We start from the raw sequence: 19,544 nt of genomic DNA on the forward strand, positions 1-19,544 counted from the left end.
CCAAATCAGGTAACACAGCTAGGAAGACTTAGAAAGACAAAACCATCAAGAAATGAAAGCCAAGCTTAACCTATTTGTCTTGGAAAAAAACTGAAAAGCTTTACCTTACCCATCTGATTGATAGGCTCTTTAGGTGCTTATTTACGCCATATGGCCAAAGGGGGGGCTCCATTTTTCTGTCTTTTGTAGGTCCTTATGTTTCAAATACCTGAAATAACTTTTCATGAGGGTTAATAAATTTCTTTTTAAATGGCATTCAAGCACCTATCTTCCTTGGGATATCCAGTTACATTAGCAAAAATAATATCTTTAGAATGAACTAACCTCTCTTCCAGGCTGGGAGTAAGAGCACAAAAGTCATATGAAAAAGTTGTTACAAGAACCCGATATTTAAAATGAAAACCATTTTTCCATATCTAGAAAAATACTATGAAAGAAGAAGCAGCAGCAAAAGAATCTTTCCTCAAGAATATTATTTTCTGAAGTGACAGTCTAGAAGAAGGAACCTCAAGATAAAGTTTTGTAGCAATTATAGTAAAGTTGAGAAATACTAATAGCTAGTGGTAAAGTGGTAAGAAGCCATTCTCACAGAGACCATTATAAAATATATTTTTGAAGTATTTGCAGAATTGTCCTACAGTAGATTTTAATTTTCGCCACCAATTAAACATTGTGTATGTTTAATACATACTTCAGAAATTCAATTTCAGTTGGAGAATAGACGTATGAGCTCTTTGAGCTTTGACATGGAAGGAAGTTTTTTATTTCCCCAGTGTAAGAAAAATATATCAGTGACTGAGTTATAATTAAAATACTACCTTTATATTACTGCTCAAAAAGACTCAAAAGTAGCATCTTACTAGTTATGAATCCTCTGGCCCATGCCTTTCCATTCAGTTTTCTGGTGACAAAACTTCATACAGTGATAAAGATGATCTGTTCAGACATCTGCTGTTCTTTGTCCAGTTACAATGTCCAATTACTGAAATTGTCACTGGCCGAATTTTGTGTCCCTTTTAAATGCAGTGGAATGAAACAGACTTACAATAAATTATTTTCCTCCTCTCTCACTATTCCCTGCTGATATATGGGCTGCATCAAATCAAATTTAAGTATTACTTTTCTTCTGAAATTGGAATCCCAGAAGGTTGCCAGATGCAGACATTGAAAGCAATAAAGTCTTACCTTCTAGAAGGAAGATAATGCTGCTAAGCTTTCAGACCTGGTTATAACCACGTTAAGTGAGTCACCAAATCCTGTCTAAGGACAGGATTGTGCAGACAGACAGGAATTAGCTTTTCATTGTCGTGTTGCATGTAGGTGGCCAAATTCCATCACTCTTACTAGAAAAATCAAGTTAATGTACCTTTGTGCACACCTGTGTTCACGACAGCAGATGCAATAGAGAGGAATAGAAAATATTTTTTCACCACTTCTTAGGAGAAGGTTGCTACATTAGTTCCTCATCCCCACCTTGTGGGAGCCACCATGGAGCAAAGATACCTGTACAATCCACTGTTTCTTTCACAGAAATCATATCAGTTCAGATCCAGAATCTGTTTATCTTATTGTGACCTTCTTTTCAATTTCAAGCTACCTAAAAAAGGAGGAGTGGGAATGAGCGATATATTTATTTTGCCAGAAGGGCCTCCTTCATCTTGGAGGCAAACCAAGATGAACCTGTGTTTTAAGGAACAACCTAAATATTTTGCATATCTTTACCCCATGCCCATCTTCCTCTCTAAAAGGGGATTTTTTTCCTAAAAAAAAAAAAAAAAAGAAAAAGAAAAAAAGAAAAAGTGGATGAACAAGTCAAACAGCACACAGTGTGCCTGTATTTCAGGTATTAATCCACGCTAGCACATGGTTTGAAAATTCAGCCAGCCTTTGTCCTTCCCACATGCACATTTAATATGAGTAAAACCCTGCTTATCCATATCCACGCTCTGGGGAAATCACTGTTTTCCCCTAGCGTTATATGGAGCAGCCCCCTTCTAGGGTGCCATGGGCAGTTCCTTTGTGGCTTATTTTACCTTATCCTTTTAACTGCAAGAAGCAAATTATTTTAGTCTACCACTGAAAGCAGCTGCATGAACCCAGCACGCTGCTCAGGATCACAGGTTTATAGGAGGAGCTTCTCCTGGACGTTTTGTGTTGTGGAACTGGCATTTGGAGAGATCTGTAAAACAGCACAATGCAACGATGTTGAGCACATCTTGAAAGAACAGCAGGATAATTCTAGCACATGTGACTAACACAACTCCAAAAAACCTGCTCCCCACCTCCCTGTGCCAGTCAGCATTTTCGTGGCAGCACAATTAGCTGCACACAGTGAGATCCTGCCTTTTGGACTGGCTGGTGGCTCCAGGACACGTACCACGAAACGAGACTTTCGTAGCTGTGCTGGAAGCTTGCCTGTCCCTCTGATTCTGCAGTGCCCACCGGAGGGAGACCTTACTTTTGAGTAGGAGGTCGGTATTAGTAATGGAGAGGGACACTCCGGCCTGACACAAGTCTGTGAGTATTTGGCTTAATGATAGCAACTCATCCGCCAGGCAGTGTGTGATAAGCTTTCGTAACACCTTCATAAGCCTCTGTTTATCTACAGGCTCCGCGCCCAAGGAATGTGCTTGAAATAATAATTCTCTTTCAGAGAACTCAGTACATAGATTTACATTAGTGCTGCTGATTATCCTGTGCTTACAGTTTTGATTTTCTACTGCTATGTGTTAGTGCACTGAAAGGGGTACAGGATCTTTCACAGAGAACAGGGCCTCCTAAGAGATCATACTCCTGGACTGGGCCTAGGCATAAAAGGTGCTGTAGTACCATTTTACCCTTGGTGAATAAATGCTCCAGTTCAGGATCTTGCTCCCGGTCAGAGCCTCTCTGCTGCTGTTCTTCTCAAGAGGTTTTGAGTGGGATGTTTCCTTCCACAGCACAGTGAGATAGGCTATGGCCTTTTGTTTCCTCAGAAACAAAAAATGGATTTTCAGATCCCAAAATGATTGTAATGGAAATGAAAGATATTTTTCCCAAAACAGGCAGAGTAAGAATTCTTCTCACTCATAACATAACATGGGCAGGCTACATTTTGGAATTTAGCAATGCCTCACTAGCAAGTTTGATAGTATATGAAAATAAAATGAAAAACACACACACACACACACACACACACACACACACAGAAAGCAGCTGATGACATTGTAACAATGTTTGTAGCCTGTCTTAATTTTAAATGAACATCAGATTGCCAGTCAGCAGAATTTATTACAAAGTGTCTTTCACAGCAGAATCTCTTTCACCAAGCTGAGCTTGCAATCTGTATCGGGTTAGGCAACCCACCACGACCATAAACACTTTGACGATTACTAAATTGAAAAGAGCACATTTGCCAAACAAGAAGGAGGTCATCTAAGCACAAAAGGAGGAAATAGAGGGGTCAATGAGTTACAAATGTGCATCAGCAAAATTTGTCCTAGCAGACAGAAACGCTGCTGCCAGACTAACTGGTGAGCATCATATCCCAGGCATACAGGAAGAACTTGGGACAAGCTGCTGAAATAAGCACTTAAATATAGCAACCTGCCTCAGTGTCTTATTTCTGCAAGTACTGCAGGTGGCAAAGGCCAAAATGAATGAAATAGCAATCAAGCCATCAGCAGGGGGTTGTTAATTTATACCTACAGAAGTCTGTACAAGTATACATGTATATATACTTGCAGAGTATGTACCATTTTAACAGGGAAGCTTTCTCAAATCTGAGCAAAGATAAAACTTGTAACACTGACCAATACTGTCCACTGAAGAGAATATGTGATTTCAGATACAATTTGATATCTTTATTTTTTAAAACTAATTCAAGTTATTATTATAGAACAGCAAAAAACAATCTGCAAAACATTGTATCAAATCACTGTGAAGAAACATTTATACTTCTGTACTTCTGCATGAGCAATTTCTTTTACTCTGTTAGCTAAAATTTTGGCTGCACTTTGAAAGGAATGGAGAGAAGCAGGAGTCTCTCATGTCATCTTTTCTGCAACCATCTATCCAAGATAGATAGAACCCAACACAAGCCAAAAGCTACAATCACTAATTTTCCATACATTTCCCAGGAAATCTCTTCCAGTTTGTATCAAACCTTCCCTTGGAACAGGTAAACATGCCAGGCAGTACTTACTGGTCGAGTCTTAGAGGTCTCTGCTTGTCTTTATAACCAAACATCTCAGAGAATTCTCTTAGAACAGGCTATGAAACAGCTGGCAGAACACTTGGTCTGCTCTGTTCACTGTTTTTAAGGCTACCGTAACCACGTGCAGGGATCTCCCAGGGAGAACCTTGTCACTGCTCCTGCTACACCCCTTCCAGGAAGGGGACCTCTCTGCTAGCAAAATAGCATCATAGCATCATAGAATAGCAACCAGGAAGGTGACGGAGTTGGCTGTGGAACTAGAAAATGCCACGCTGAGTTCTGCACAGCTTGGACATAGAGGTTTAACAGCAATTTTTCACAATAGAGTGCTTGAGACCTGACATGCTTTTACCAAGCAGTGCAATCCCGCAAATACCCAACCTTGCTAAGCTAGTTCAAAACTGCATTGGAACTCTTTCCAGAAGGAGAAATGCTATATCCCAAACACTCCGTTACGCCCCACCAGCCTGCTGCAGGATCAGAAATGATCCTCAGCTTGGTAGAGCAGAGGTAGGCTGTCATTCCAGAGAAGAAAGAACAGCCGAGGAAGAGTGAACACAGATGTTTGGTACAGTAAGACCAGCATAAAGGGAAATGCAGCTTGCTGTGATCAGAGGGTAGCAACTGAGGTGGGCAGAAAGAGGTGGGACTTATATGGAGGCTATGGGAAGGCTGCGTTTGAACCCTGAAGCTCACAGCTTAACGCAGCCACGCAGCCAACATAGCGCGTAGCTGGACCTGGAGCAGAACCTGGGAGTTCTGGCTGCATTTACCACAGCAAGCAACGGTGCAGCGTTTTTAATCTGATTATAGTCATGCAGGAGGGAAGGAAAGCTGGAACACAGACCCGTTGCATTAATGATTTATGGAAAAGACAAAGAGGACATTTTAGTAATAGGGAACTTTTCATCTAAACATGAGGCTAGTTTCCTCAACCCGGAAGCTGTGAATGAGGTAGACCTTACCAAATTAAATAGCATAAAAGCTGCTAACATGCAGAGCTTAAGTGATTTGTTCATGATCATTGACTGCAGAGATAGGAATTACAACTGAATTCACAATCTCCAAAATATAGTATCCTATTTTGGAAGGAGATTATGTCTACTCACTGCAAAGCAGCACTTTCTCCAGCAAGGTTTCTCGTCTTTTTTTCAAAGAAACAAAAAAGTATTTTAATCTTAATCAAACTTACCATATATAAAACAGATTTTTAGAATGCAGGCATCAGTGCAAAATCATTTATTCCCACTAGAAGGGCCATTCATTTCAAAGCAAACTCTTTCTTTAATCTGAGGCCCAAGATCACTGTGATTAGAGTTCCTTATCCAGAAGAGGTTCTATTTGGTTCTTTATAGTAAGTTTAACAGCTGCATTAGTTTTTTACACAACCTTTCACTTCTAAATTATTGTATACAGCCAACAAAATATTAAATGGTTTACTGTATTCACAAACATGTTTTGCTGTTACTCAACAACTAGCTGTTACTCAGCAACAGCTATCTTCACAGATAGAAGCTGCCTGAAACTTAGTTTTTTAAGATTATTGTATGTCATTTTAGAGTATATTTTGCTCTCGGAGATCATTTTGGCCTTATGTGAATAAAGCCTGTTCCTTCTACAGCTGCTTGCCAAATATACTCTTAATACTCTAACTTTGCATGACATCTGCAGGGAAAGGAAGAGATCTGTCCCGGATATCATTTCTGCCATAAATGGTAGTGATTTATGGACGTTTCTTTTACTAATTCACTACCTTCCGGCTCAGCTTTCTACTGTCTCACAAATCATACCAATTTTCTCCAGATCTGCACACAAGGTGTCTATCTGATTACTGGGGTATACATCCAGAATGTAATTCTAGATTGTAAACTTAAATAGGGGATATGCATTAGCATTAGTTAGCTTAGCAACAGTCACCTACTAGATTCATCTTATACAGGAAAACATATCTTGTCAATTGCTGCATTAATTTAATGTTTTTGGTTTTAGTCTCTACTGTGAATTCTCTGGATAAATCTCCTTCCCTGCATTTCCATTCCTCCTAGATATTGATGAATGTGCTGAAAATACTTGTGCCCAACTTTGTGTTAACTCTCCGGGAAGTTATAGCTGCTATTGTGATGGCAAGAAAGGCTTCAAGCTTTCTAAGGACATGAAGAATTGTGAGGTAAAACTGCACTGTGTAAAATTCCATAGGGAAAACTACGAAGTTGGGAATGTCTTTCTTTATGACAGGGTGCCTTAGATTAGGGAATACAGAAAACTATTTGAGAACTGATTCAAAATTGCTGAGAAAGTACTTGGGACTGTAAGCTGTGGTTTGGCTCATGCAGCAAACCCAGTAGGGATTTGGATGCCACTCAGTTTATGCGTGCTCACTTACAGGAATCCTGTCAGGAGATGCCTGCCTTGGCCAGCCTTTTATTCCCTCGCTGCTTCCAGAATAAAAGCCCCAGCTTTTTCTTACCGAAGTAGTAATTCCTGTTCAGCTTACTCAGACCCAGAATACTCTATTTGTCCGTATATTGCCAAGTTTCCTTAGGCTGCACAAAAGGTTTCGCTCTTCTTACTCAGTTTGAGCACTGCACTTTTTAGTGACAGAAAATTTGGAACTCCAGAGAATCCCAGTGAAAGGATTTTTTTTTGTGAGTGGCTCTCTGTATACTATGAAAGGTTCCGGCAGGCTGAAACTTGTTGTGTGAGATGAGTTCAGATAACTTCCAACAAACAAAAACAAAACAAAGAAACCCCCCACACACCTCTTAAGTATAATAAAATTAGGCTTGAACTGTAGGAACAATGTCTGGCACTGCACTAGAATATATTAGATTATTTTCATTTTCTAATATTTAATATCTGAACATTATTGGGAGTCAATGTATTTGCTGCTGCTTATTCATGGAGTAGGAAGAGCCTCTTCTAGCCTCTTACATACTATCTTGTAGTAGTGCTGTTTCACAAGTGAGTAAGCATGTATGTGGAAGGTAGTTTGACGCCTTTTATTTGGAAAGAAAAATAGTTTCAGCAGCTGAAAATATATATGCAACCCTGTATATTTAATGAAATTGCTGCATCATGAATATTCAAGTCAGAGTTTGTAAATGTAAACCATTCACAGCTTAAAAGACTAGCAGAAATCTAACATGTTTGGAAAATAATGCCCATTCTTGTTATCCTTCTGTAGAACTGTGATACTGCCATGATATAAAAGATTTACAGGGATAACTTTAAATTAGAAAGGCTCTTAGACACCTACCAGTAGACACTGAGACGTGTACTCTGAACCATCTTCTGCAAGAGCCTTTTTACCTCTTGCCTTTTGCCTAGGCTTCCACCACACATAAAATACACATTCACTGTGTCCACCACATTCAGTGCTGAAATACATAAGCTGTTTAAAACTTCAGGTGCTTAATACCTAAAACAATAGAAGTGCCAAAATTTCTTCTAATTCAAGCTGCAGCTGGCGGACTGTTCTTACTCACATCAGACTTTAATTAGAACACTAGGATGAATCCCAGATTTACGTACTGGTGGAGGACTTTAAGTTGCCCCAAATCCTTAGAACCTCTCCTTTACAGTGTTCTCGAGAATGTACATGAAGAGCTTCATCTGTCTACTAACAGTTTGCAGAAGTGTGAGCTCAGTGTTATTCCAACAAGAAGCATACTGCTGTTTGCATCAACATCCCTTTCCACAGTTCACATAAGAAGGGCACACAAGGAACAGCCAGACTGAAATATTTTCTATTAATTTACCACTAAATCCACTTGTAATTGCTACTTTGTGTTCCACGTAACAATTCTAATAGTAGTGCAGACTGTTCAACTATGAATAATTGTTATCACTATTGAACCAGGAAAGGTTATTTCTTACTTTATTTAAATTTGCCCTGGCCCCATTTCCTTCTGACAGCTGACTGGCTCTACATGCCACACAAATAACAACACCTTGCAGCACCCTAGCAGAAGGTGTCATAGGCTCCCGAGGAAAGAAAATGGCCTCATGAAAGATTGGAGATTCTAGTGGCATGATTCCAATACTAAATATGTAAATACTAGATGGAATCAGACAGAACTATGTTTCACCCTGAATTATCATTGAACAACTTAGATATGTGGACATACCAACTTCTGCCCTACAAAATTTCCCAAATCACTTCATTTGCACTTAGATATTCATATTAAAAATAAATAAATAAATGAAAAGACTGCCCTATCTCCCTCACCCCCCCCAAAAAACATTGCTTTAGAAGGACAGACTACTAGCAGAGAACAGAAGTTGTTTCATGAAATACCACAGGGCACAGTTGACTGTTTTTTTCTTCTCCAATATTTTCAGCCTGTTCCAGTATGTATCCCGCTGAACCTTGAAAAGAATTATGAACTGCTTTACCTGGCAGAACAATTTATAGGGATTCCTGTTCTGTACTTAAAGTTTAAATTGCCAAATGTCACCAGGTAAGCATTTGCTATTGATAAAAGTATGGATGGAAGTTAGAGACATTTGTTTCCATTAATTCTCTCAGAGTGCAGACCGAGTGCTCTGCATGCATAAATCACCCCGCCACCTCCCCAGCAGTTAAGCTACCTGCGTATGGAGAATGAATTAACCGAAGTTCCTGCATGTACCAGCACTTACAGGAGGCTGGCGTCACCTCAAAGAGGGCAGACAAGAGTAATGAGTCTGGAGGCAGTTTACAGCAGCTCTTATTGATCGTACCCTGTCCTTGAGCCAGCTCATTAGTATAAACAGACGGCAGTTTTCTTGCATTGTAAAAAGTGAAAGGTTCCCTCTAGGTACCTCAGGAGCAGGTAGGAGGCCATAGCAGATGTACCACAGCAAGGCCACAGCGCTCAGCTAGGGCAGACATGCTCTGCTGCCATTTGCACATGATCACATTGATGTTGATGGCATCTAACCATTGCAGCATGACTGATGCTGTTGGAAGGAGAGTTATGTGGATTGTGAGAAGGAGAAGTCAAAGAGATCCAGGTGTGAATGTACACAAAAAGGAAGATTGTTGATGGCACTAAATATAATCTGGATTATATAAAGGTCTCATTGATGTGCAGAGAACAGATTGGTGCTTCTTCATGTACTTCATGCTACTCTTCCTTTGAAGTAAAGAGCTGGGGAGGATGAGATAGTAATACAGATACAGGAAGATATTTAGACTTTTCATCATAAGAGTCTGTTATAGAAAAAAAAATGAGTTTGCAGCTTGCTGCTGTATATGGGAATGGCCTAACTTTGTATGTTGCTGCTTTGGACAGAAGCTGGACCAAAGCTGAAACAAAGCCAAGTGCCCATCCCTCTCTGTTCTTTCCTTCGAATAGCATTCCAAGGAAACAGATAAAGCACAGTACTGTGTCTGCAGGATTCCCTTTCCAGCTGTCATAACAACTGCTCATGGCAGCAACCTCTCTATTGCTCTTGAGCTTCCTCACAGTGACAGCTGAAATGTCAGTGATCTGTGCAACTCCGTGGGGGAACAAGCAACTCCAGGGGAACAACGGGAGCAGCTCTTGATCCCCAGAGCCTCAGAACCTTCCTAAGGGCATAAAAATTGATAACTTTCTCCTCTGCTCTGAATCTGAGTTGACCTGATACGAATGCTGTCCTGGAGGAGATTTCTGAGACGATAATTATTTGAAGTTAATAGTGTCTGTGTAAACACAGAACGTGAAAGACAGTGACATCTAGTGGACAGAAAACCAGCCTGGGAGCAAAAGCGACCGAGCGTCTCATTTACCCATCTGCTTTGTCAACTTCAGCAAGTCCTGCTTTCTGTATGCTTGTATCCGTAGGCTATTTTAGCTAGACCAAAAGTTCCAAAAGACAAGGACCGTTTCTTACTATGCTTATAGCCTCTCTTCCGCTCCAGCTTGGACTGTAATATGAATAACTTTGGTATAAATTTTATATGTTAACTATTATACACACACACATACATATATTGCCCACAAACATACATTATACACACACGCACATTCATCCAGTTCCCAACATCCAGGCAGCAAATCCTCCAATTAGATAACGGAGTCTGTAAAGACAATAGTAACCAAAATGAATTGCTCAGTTACAGGAGCTGTATAATCTTTCTTCCGGGACGGCACATTCCCACTGTATTAGAACACATCATAGATCACGTAGTTTTTTCCCCACATTGCATCTTTGCAGTATGCAATAGGAACATTATCTTCTTACTCTAGTGACAAGTAATATCCCTCTCATGCAAAGGTTGTACCAATGGATACAAGTTCCCAATTTGAGGTTTTAATCAAAGACTTTTCCCAAATTCAGATGAAGAAGCCTTGCATTAGATTCTGCTTTTGACTAACAGCATGCAAAAATCATAACTGCAGAGATACAGAGTTGCCAAGATTAACATTGCTGAACTTTGCTATCCTCTTCATAGGTTATACCAGGCTTCTCAGTATCTTGTGTATTGTTTATTATAAAAATTCCTTCTTCATAATTCAGATTTTCAGCAGAATTTGATTTCCGGACATACGATGCAGAGGGAGTTATATTATACGCAGAATCCCATGACAACACGGCATGGATCTTACTTGCTCTTCGTGATGGGAAGATTGAAATTCAATTCAAGAATGAATTTGGAACAAAAGTTACCAGTGGAGGCAAAGCCATTAATGATGGACTGTGGCATATAGTAAGCACGGTTTTCCTCCCTCCTTCCTTTAATTTAACACTTATGGGAAAGGTCTGTTCTGATATATAAAGTTGGGGGAAACTAAGCAACTTGAAAGAGGTTTAAAATGATGCCACCCAATTCTGTATTTAAATTCAACCAAGAATTGTGTAGGGATGCCTTACATTTTGGAAATTATGGCACCTGTTTAGCATTGCTAGAGAGATAACTACCACTAGCTGGCAATAGAGGAATTATTCTTTCTAACTATAAAAAAAAATCAGCAACAGAATATTAAAAAGCATGATTACATAAATAAGTGGGCTTCACAGGGTGTATATATAATTGATGTTTTAAATTTTCTATTATTCGCATGTGTGTGTATATATGTAATTATTTGTATTTAATTCTAGATATCAGTAGAAGAACTAGAACACAGCATCAGTGTAAAAATAGCTAAAGAAGCAGTGATGAACATTAACAGCCCAGGAACTCTTTTTAAACAGTCACATGGTTTCTTGGAAACTAAGGTGTACATTGCAGGATTTCCACGCAAAGTGGGCAACAGTCTTATTAAACAGGTAACTCAAAAATAAAAGTAATGTTTATCAAGGCTATTCTGCTATTTGTGGCTTCATGTGTTGTTTGCTTAGTAGTCATAAAAGAAAGAATGGCATAAAATCTATCTAGAAAATGCAGACAAGGTTATTAACCTCTGTTTTGAAAACAAATATATGGTCTGTCCTTGGCTAGGTTTCAGTTATAGAAACACAATCCTTAGGGGCTAATCTGTTTTTCAGGATACTGTAGCCCATTTCTTAATGCAGCTGTAAGACTCCCAAGATCACCCCCCCTTCTTCTAGGAAAGCATTTCCTAGTGATTCATGTTTAGTGCTGGCTTTTACTTGGCCCTGAATAGATATGGAAATCACTGTGCAGGCACCTTTCATTTTTACCAGGTTCTTTAAAAGTCTCTTTAGAAAGAGACAAGGCTCCTAATTCACTCAGTCCTTAGTTCTTGACTGGTGCAGTCAGGTTGCTGTAGCCATCTGCTTCGTGGCCCAGGTGCCCTCAAATGAACTGGCAGCCTAAGAGGGGCCACCCACCAAATAAAATAAAATAACCCCTGAACAGTAGAAGTTACACTTTTTTTAAAAAAACTTCTTCCCCCTGCAAAAAAGCAAGCAGGAAAAATACCAAGACATACAATAGCCCTTTAACTTAGTGGAAGGTCATTCCAGAACTTTCTTTGTACTTTTCTACAAAAAAAGGATGAAACATTGAGCAAAGAACAGTGCTAGTGATCACTGCTTCAAATTTGAAGTTCAAGCTTTCCTTCAATTTAGATCAGAACAGCTTTTCTATAGCTGAGCCATCTATTTTGTACAGACTAGTAACATAAAAATTGGAAATATTCATTAAATATTGGCATAACTAAGCCAAGTAATAAGCTGATACGTAAAGTAATTCTTCCTTACTAACAATGTTTTTAGAACAAGTTTGAATACAAATACCCAGTGCTATAACTCTCCTACAGATTAACCCTCGATTAGATGGGTGTATTCGTGCTTGGAACCTGATGAATCAGGGACATTCTGGTGTAAAGGAAGTCATTCAGGAAAAACAAAGCAAACACTGTTTAGTCACCGTGGGGAGAGGATCCTTCTACCCTGGCACTGGAATGGCAAAATTTCATATAAACTACAGTAAGTATTTTTCTGTCTTCTTTATTTTATGCTCTTAGTTGAAAAAAAAATCAGCAGACCAAGCCATGCCCCACTGCCTCAAGTGGCAGTTTCAGCAAATTCTGTGAGAATTTTGTTTGAACAAAGATTCTGCTTGGTGTTATCCATGCATGGTGTTATCCATTTAATTTCTGAAGGGCTCTAGGTTAGGAAGCATATTCCTAACTTGCAAAGGGTGGGCACAGTTAAACATCTGCTTTCCCAGGATATAATTCTGCCTCGTGTTTGTTAAGAAGCCTATTGTGTTATTCATTGAAAAAGATAACTAGAGATGGAGAAAAGGATTGCTGATACTTCTGCTTATGCAATTCTACTTCCGCTTATGCAATTCTACTTCCAAACATGTACCCAAAACCTTTAGCTAGAAGTCTTATCTCATTTCTTCCTGAACCTAGGCGTTTCTAACCTGCCCTCCTGCCCTCTACAGATTTTTCTAGCCAGAATCCCCTGCTGTACACCTGAAAACCCAAAATAGCTTTCTTGAGCATCATCCCAAGTCTTATGTTCCCTATACTCTCCCCTCCCTTCAACTCCTATCCTACCCTTCAGACCCTCTGCGATTCCCCAGTCCTATTCATCGCCAATCTCGTTATTCCCTTCCAGGCCCCGCCCCCCCCCCTTTTTTTTTTTTTTTTTTTTTTTTAGTTGCTTAGCCCATTTCAGACCTTTCTGCAGCTTTTCCCATTCGTTCTGGGTTTCCAGTGGTCTCAGAGGTTCTTATGAGAATTTCTGCAGTTTTCCTCCTATTCATGCACTGATATCACACCTCCGTGGGGGCTGCTGTCTGCCTTCACTGCTCTCTCTTCTGCTTTTCTACCTCCTCCTGCAGCAAATCTCAGGGTCTGCCTACACCTACTGCTGTTCCTCCCATAAACTCTTACAGCCCCATCTTCCTCCCATCTGGCTTTCTGTAGGATTACAATTTCAACTTGCATTTTAGCATTTCCAGAAGAACTGACCAGAAATCAACTGGATATGATTTGAGGGCAAGAATAAAAAAGCAAAGGCAATGTCAAGAAAGATAAGAGAGACAGTCTTTTAAATAGTAACTTTTCTATCAGTTTGACTCTGAGTCTCACAAGACAGCATGATGAAGTTATTTGTGCCACCTGCATGTTTGTTTTACTCACCTGTGTATTCCCATTTTAACAGTGGAATCGCTATGGAATGTCAGACGTAGGAGAACTACCAGGCTGCTGCTTGGTGGCAATAATTTATGAGTAAACTAAAGATTTTTTTTCTGGTTTAAACTGACCTGTAATTAATGTGGTGCCTGTTCCACAGCAGAATGGAAAAGGCAGGGAGAGGAAGCAACAAGCATAAAATCTGTTCAAGGGAAAGCACAGAATTTATATGGGTTTTTTGTTTGTTTGTTTTTTTTATCCTCCTCTCTCCCACTTTAATATTGGAACTTAAGAAGAACTAGAAGTCTAAATTTCACTGTTTTTGAAGAGATTAGTACTAACTTTTCCACAGCGCAAACATTAAATACTAATTTTTAATGTCTTAACAATTCTTCCTTGGCACATGGATTTATTAATTTCAATCTTTTCTTTTAAAACAGATCATCCTGACAGTGCTGAAGACTGGCTCATAAACGTGACTATGACCCTCCGCCCATCCGCAGACACGGGTGTGCTCTTGGCCTTGGTTTCAAGCGAGAGAGTGCCGCTTGCGTTGGCCATAGTGGACTCTAACTCTTCTGACACACAGGTGACCTTGCACTTACCACAGCAGCTCCAGGCCAGGGCATCAACCCATACATGTCAGCATCTCTTCTGTCTTTGCCTCACTGAACGTGCCACTTCATTTGTTGAAAACAACCTAAAATAAGTTATTTGCTCTTACTTGTAGTCGAGATAGGAGGCTGAATTAATATTTCGCAAAGTATTTGGATCATACAGTGACATGCAGAAAAGATATCGCCATTAACAATTGCTACAGCAGTGACCAAGCACTAAGTACTCTTGTATTTAGTCTTATTCATTAGGTCATCTCTTTTATTAATCTTTCAGTCCAAGCACACAAAGCAGGAAAGGGAATGTAACAGAACTAGAGTGATAACAATATAGGGACAACATACTAGTTTTGGTTCATAACTAGTCCTTAAGTTTTGGACTTCTTCCAAAGAAGCATCTTATATTTACTTTTGAATCTGTAGCAGTACTCCTTTTGATTTTAAGAGGAACATCATTTTGCCTCATAGCACGAGAATTTTTACTGTAAACTTTCTCAGTTACAGGTTTAATAGTGTAAATGAAAGGCTTTGTGTTCAAAGGTGATGGATATACAGCAACTATCAACTTCTGTAACTTACAACTTAAGGTACCAGTCTTAAAGATGTGGATCTAATATTTCCTTTTTTTTTTTTTTTTCTACTTCCAAATTCAAAGTACATCTGAACCAAATTAAAATACATTAGAACTAAAATACACCGGAATCAAATTAAATGTTAGAAGTTACATGTGATGTCTTTCTCCCCTTTATTCAGGAGATCATTGTGACCATTGGAAACATCACTGTTGCACGGCTGGAATCAAAGAAGTTATGTACACCTAAAAAAGTGCTGGTAGAACTTCTAGTAACCAAACAGCAACTCGAACTGTCAGTGGATTCACACACAGACAGAAGCAACTCAGAGCAGCTGTCTGTCCTGCATGAAGCAATGCTGGGAAACATTGTTACATACTTGGGCGGCCTGCCAGGTGAATTGTTTTTTCTTTTCATTAAATTGTTCCTTTTTACAGTTTTTCTTACTCAGACTTATCCAAGGTAGAAAAGGCCCACAACTATATAAAACGGAAGTTTGTAATGCTTCTAGTTTTCAGGTAGTCGTCACAGCATTTAGTGGAGTCTGCTTCTCAATAGCAGCATTATTGGACCCTTTAAAAGGCATGAGCAACCCTCCAGGTGTTTGAATTTAGAAATAATCTGGGAAGAGTGTTTTTTTGAGCTGTAGAGAAATGAACAATGTGTATTTCTATCATGCCCCCAACTGGCTCATGTTAGGAACTGCATCACGTCTGTAAGACTCAGAAACCAGGCAGCTGTAAGTAAATGCAGCAGCAGAAATACCACAGGAGGAGTCAGGGAGTGTTTTGTTTTAACAATTACACATTGGACAACAGGCAATTGTTAATTCTTGAGACAGAAAAGACTTGAAACAAGAAGTAACATTCTGTTTAAAACAACCTGCAAGTGATTCCCCCTTTTGATGCAAACAAGCAGCATTACTTTGTGCAGAAAGCAATCGGCATGTTTAGCTTCAGGGGAATCATGCAGAAAAATAATATTGTCAAAGATAAGGATTTTTCAAACCTCAAATCCTCAAACCTGAAAATTGAATGTGGGAAAGAAAATAGGGATGCAAAATTAAATTACTACTGATAGAACTTTTCTGTATCCTCCATTAAAGGGATTTTAAATTATAATTGCTAAGGGAATCCTAGAAGTTTGACCAACAATTTTGATTTGACATCCATTTCATCCATATAATATCATAGCGCTGCCCCAGGCAGTGTCTTCTGCAGAAGACAAGGGTACATTGGAAGAGTCGGAGGGGGAAGGAATCCCTTAGGAACAATCTCTGGGCCTGTCTCTAGGCAAGGTATTGCACACAGGGGAAGCTGGAAATGTCGTTCCATCCTCTGGGCTTCCCTGGCAGAGCAGAAGCAAGGTATCTTGGGCAGCAGTGCAGGTACCACAGCCTCTGTCTCAAGTGTTAGCTGCTTCTTCATCCAGCTGTGTAAACAGTAATTGACTTGTTCTCTACAAGGCTTGACAGAGCTGTAATCAGGCATAGTGCAATTCAAGCACCAAGAAAAAAAAAACTCCTGTTTTTGCCTTTGAATGGGTATGTAACATCTTGGAAAGTGGCTCACTGGGTAAGTTCAAATTCAATGTATGAAGTGAGGAGAGCACTAACGAGGATACTGTGACAGCAAAAACATCCACTTTTCGTAACATCTGCTAAACTAAATTTAAATTGATTTTAGTTTAGTTGAGTAGAAAAGAGGGATGAAATCAGTGTCTACTTAGAGGCGAGTCAGTAGGTTAATTGAACCTTAATTAACCAGGATTTGATCATTTCCTAGCCCTCCTCCATTTTGTGATATTTAGGTGCTTCTTCCTAGCACTTTGCCAGATAGAGAGTAATTTGAGCTTTAAGAGCTTAGACCTTGGCTAAAGTCATGCATTCCAATTAAACAAGCAACAAGTATTAGCCCTTGCTGCACCATACAACTAAGCTCAACTTTGCAGTTTTACAAGGCAGCTTTGACTTGTAAATTAACAAAAAAGTTCCTATCTGTCATCAGATACACTACACAGAGGTCAGTCGCTACACAGAGGTCTCAAAAATACAACATTACCCAGAATAACCTCTTCCCTAACAATCTCTATTACCAAAGGGGGAGCGGGAGGGGAAAGTAATATAGAAAAGCTATTTTGAAATCCCAATGTGTAGCCACTATGGCACATTCATCCCAGTTCACCTCAGAAAATCCTCTGGGGTTACAGAGCAACATGAAAGGATAAGTGCTGGGCTATAGCCCTAAGAACTTTATGGTTCAAAACACAATTTTTTGTTATTTCATGAAGACCAGAATTCCCCTTTTTTATACATGTTTCTTGGAACTAGAAACATGTTAGGGTATTTATGTTGATTAATTCAATATACCCAATGCCAGCTAAGTGAGGCTTACACAGCTCTACAGCACTAGGGTATTAACAGAGGGGTGAAATGGCAGAAGAGCACACTTGTACAGGACTAGTTCTGCAGTGCCTCAGCTTATACCAAACTAAAATCAGAAGGAAGCAGAATGTCATGCCCCCCAAGACCATCATGGATATCTTCTAGGAGAAACAGGATGATTAAATCTGAAGGAGACAGGATGATGTCAGCCTCTCGGCATCCGCATTTTGTTGCTGAAGGTACTTGGATTACCTTCCATCTGCCCTGCAAGAACCTGGTCGTACCCTCAGAGCGCTTCTTAATATACTGCTTGCTGGAAGGCAGCATATCCGTGAGCTGATGTTGCCATAACCTAAACAATAACTAAATGAGCAACAGAAGTGGGTCTTCTGCAGAGAAGTCGCTGAAGAATCAGTAAGGAAGCAATAAATTGTGTGGAGCTCCCAGGGGTCTCCTATCTGAGGACTGGCAGCTTTGAATCCAGAGTAGTTTTCTGGCAAAAGCTAAGTGGTTCTTCCAGTGACCTCTAAACCCATAAACATCTGTTTGTAGGTCAGGACAAGAACAGTAGACTCCAGGAAACACAGTATTAGTTCACTGTAGTTAATACAGGAAATATTACTACAGAAAAAAAAATTGCATTTAGTTACTTCTAATGCATATTTCATATCTTAAGTTCTCAACTTTCCTGACTTCATCTCAAACACTTTAACAAAGGGGACAAGAACTTACAAAAGTCAAACTTTTCCTGCCAAATTGCTGTTTTCTCCCATGCGTTACTGATGGATTGGGAATGGAGTGTTCCCTGTCCTTTTGCTCATCTGAAAAATACATAGGAGACATTGCATGCCTCAGCCTAATAAATTGCATGTGTTTTTGTGCAGATGTTCCTCTGGGTGCCACATTAGTGACTGCTTTTTATAACGGCTGCATGGAGGTGAAGGTCAACAACAGACAGCTGGATCTGGATGAAGCCATTTTTAAACACAATGACATTAGGTCTCACTCGTGCCCACTGATTATGGAAGAACCATTCAATTCTTAATTTAACTTTTTTCTTTCAGATATAATTTGTGTAATTAGTCTCATGCCATAATGAAGCCTGTGTTATTTTAATTCAAGATGTGCCAGGAAAGTAATCAACAGCATGTTTTTCCTCCCTTTGATGTAGCATGGGGAAAAAGATATCCCCTCTCCTTTCAGCAGTAAAGAGACATAATCAAGATCTAAATTCTGTAAAAATGTTCTTTTATTCATGTCACTGGTAAATCTTAAACTTAGATTTATCTTCCATATTCATTCTACGTCCTTGATATATTTAGTTTGGAGAGCAAGTTCAGAAAGTTCTGATTGGAACCAATTTTGCATCTTATTTTTGATATATCAGCACAAAGTTACACATTGCAAGTTTTGGCAGAGTATCTGAATCTAAACAAAACCATTCCCATTAAACTTTTCCAAACATAACATACATAGAAAAATCTCTACAGGATTAATATGTGCTTTCAGGAAAGGAAAGAAACGCCATGGAATTTTCAGCTAAATCTTTCTGTAGACATGTTTAATGTTTACAAATTTTAGCAGCATCAGGGAAGCAACTTAAATACAAGTTGACTTTTTTTTTGTTCTGTTTTGTTTTTGTAAATAGCTCTTACTATACGGTACCAACATTAATTAGTTCTAATTTAGGAACCAAGCCTGAGAGCCAGCATTCTGGATCACATCAGGTAGCTCACTTCCAAAGTGGATTAAAATATAGCCCAGGCAGCTTTAGGAAATGAGAAAAGTCACAGGATGTCAGACAAATTCCCACAACCAATCCAGCCCTCCCCAACATGGGCACCCTCGAACGGCCGGCCGTGCTCCCCTGTTTAGGCCAACTTTGCATCCACAGAGCTCTCCAGAGGAAAAGGTTCAGTTGCAAGCCCTGCTACGGTTGTATTTCTCATGTGTGTGAAAGCCTGTATATTTTGCAGGCACCTTCAGAATATAAAACATATTCCCGCTCAGTCAAATTTAATAGAGAGGTAATTAGAAAAGGATCCTTTTTCTCAGGTGTGCTCCTTTCAAGCATTTCTAATATTTCCTTAGCATCCTTGGAGCCCTCCTTCCACTCCCAGCCTCATTTCCACACAACCAGTAGCCCCCTTTGCAGATGACCCAGCGGTTTTGGTAACCCCAGAACACTCGAGCAGCAACAGAAGGGCCGTGAGCAGCAAGTTCGTTCGGTCTCACATGAGGCGCGTTCACCCGCAC

The 19,544-nt window shown here is 39.6% G+C and overlaps 1 protein-coding gene across 2 annotated transcripts in view; it reads left to right on the forward strand.

Moving 5' to 3' along the window:
• The window catches only part of PROS1 (protein S), a 31,012-nt gene extending 11,905 nt beyond the window's left edge, over nt 1-19,107 (forward strand). For both annotated transcript variants that reach the window (XM_088533425.1, XM_088533428.1), the window contains 8 exons: nt 6,241-6,362; nt 8,537-8,655; nt 10,682-10,871; nt 11,264-11,431; nt 12,388-12,556; nt 14,160-14,308; nt 15,087-15,300; nt 18,173-19,107. In XM_088533425.1, the coding sequence (XP_088389551.1) occupies nt 6,241-6,362; nt 8,537-8,655; nt 10,682-10,871; nt 11,264-11,431; nt 12,388-12,556; nt 14,160-14,308; nt 15,087-15,300; nt 18,173-18,333 (1,292 nt within the window). In that variant the 3' untranslated portion in view covers nt 18,334-19,107. The remainder of the gene's footprint in view (nt 1-6,240; nt 6,363-8,536; nt 8,656-10,681; nt 10,872-11,263; nt 11,432-12,387; nt 12,557-14,159; nt 14,309-15,086; nt 15,301-18,172) is intronic.
• Nucleotides 19,108-19,544: the final 437 nt, after the last annotated feature.

This window comes from Tinamus guttatus, unplaced genomic scaffold (assembly GCF_059628265.1).
Source record: "Tinamus guttatus ecotype Peru unplaced genomic scaffold, ASM5962826v1 Tinamus_guttatus_pri_ptg000035l, whole genome shotgun sequence".
Classification (NCBI taxonomy): domain Eukaryota; kingdom Metazoa; phylum Chordata; class Aves; order Tinamiformes; family Tinamidae; genus Tinamus; species Tinamus guttatus.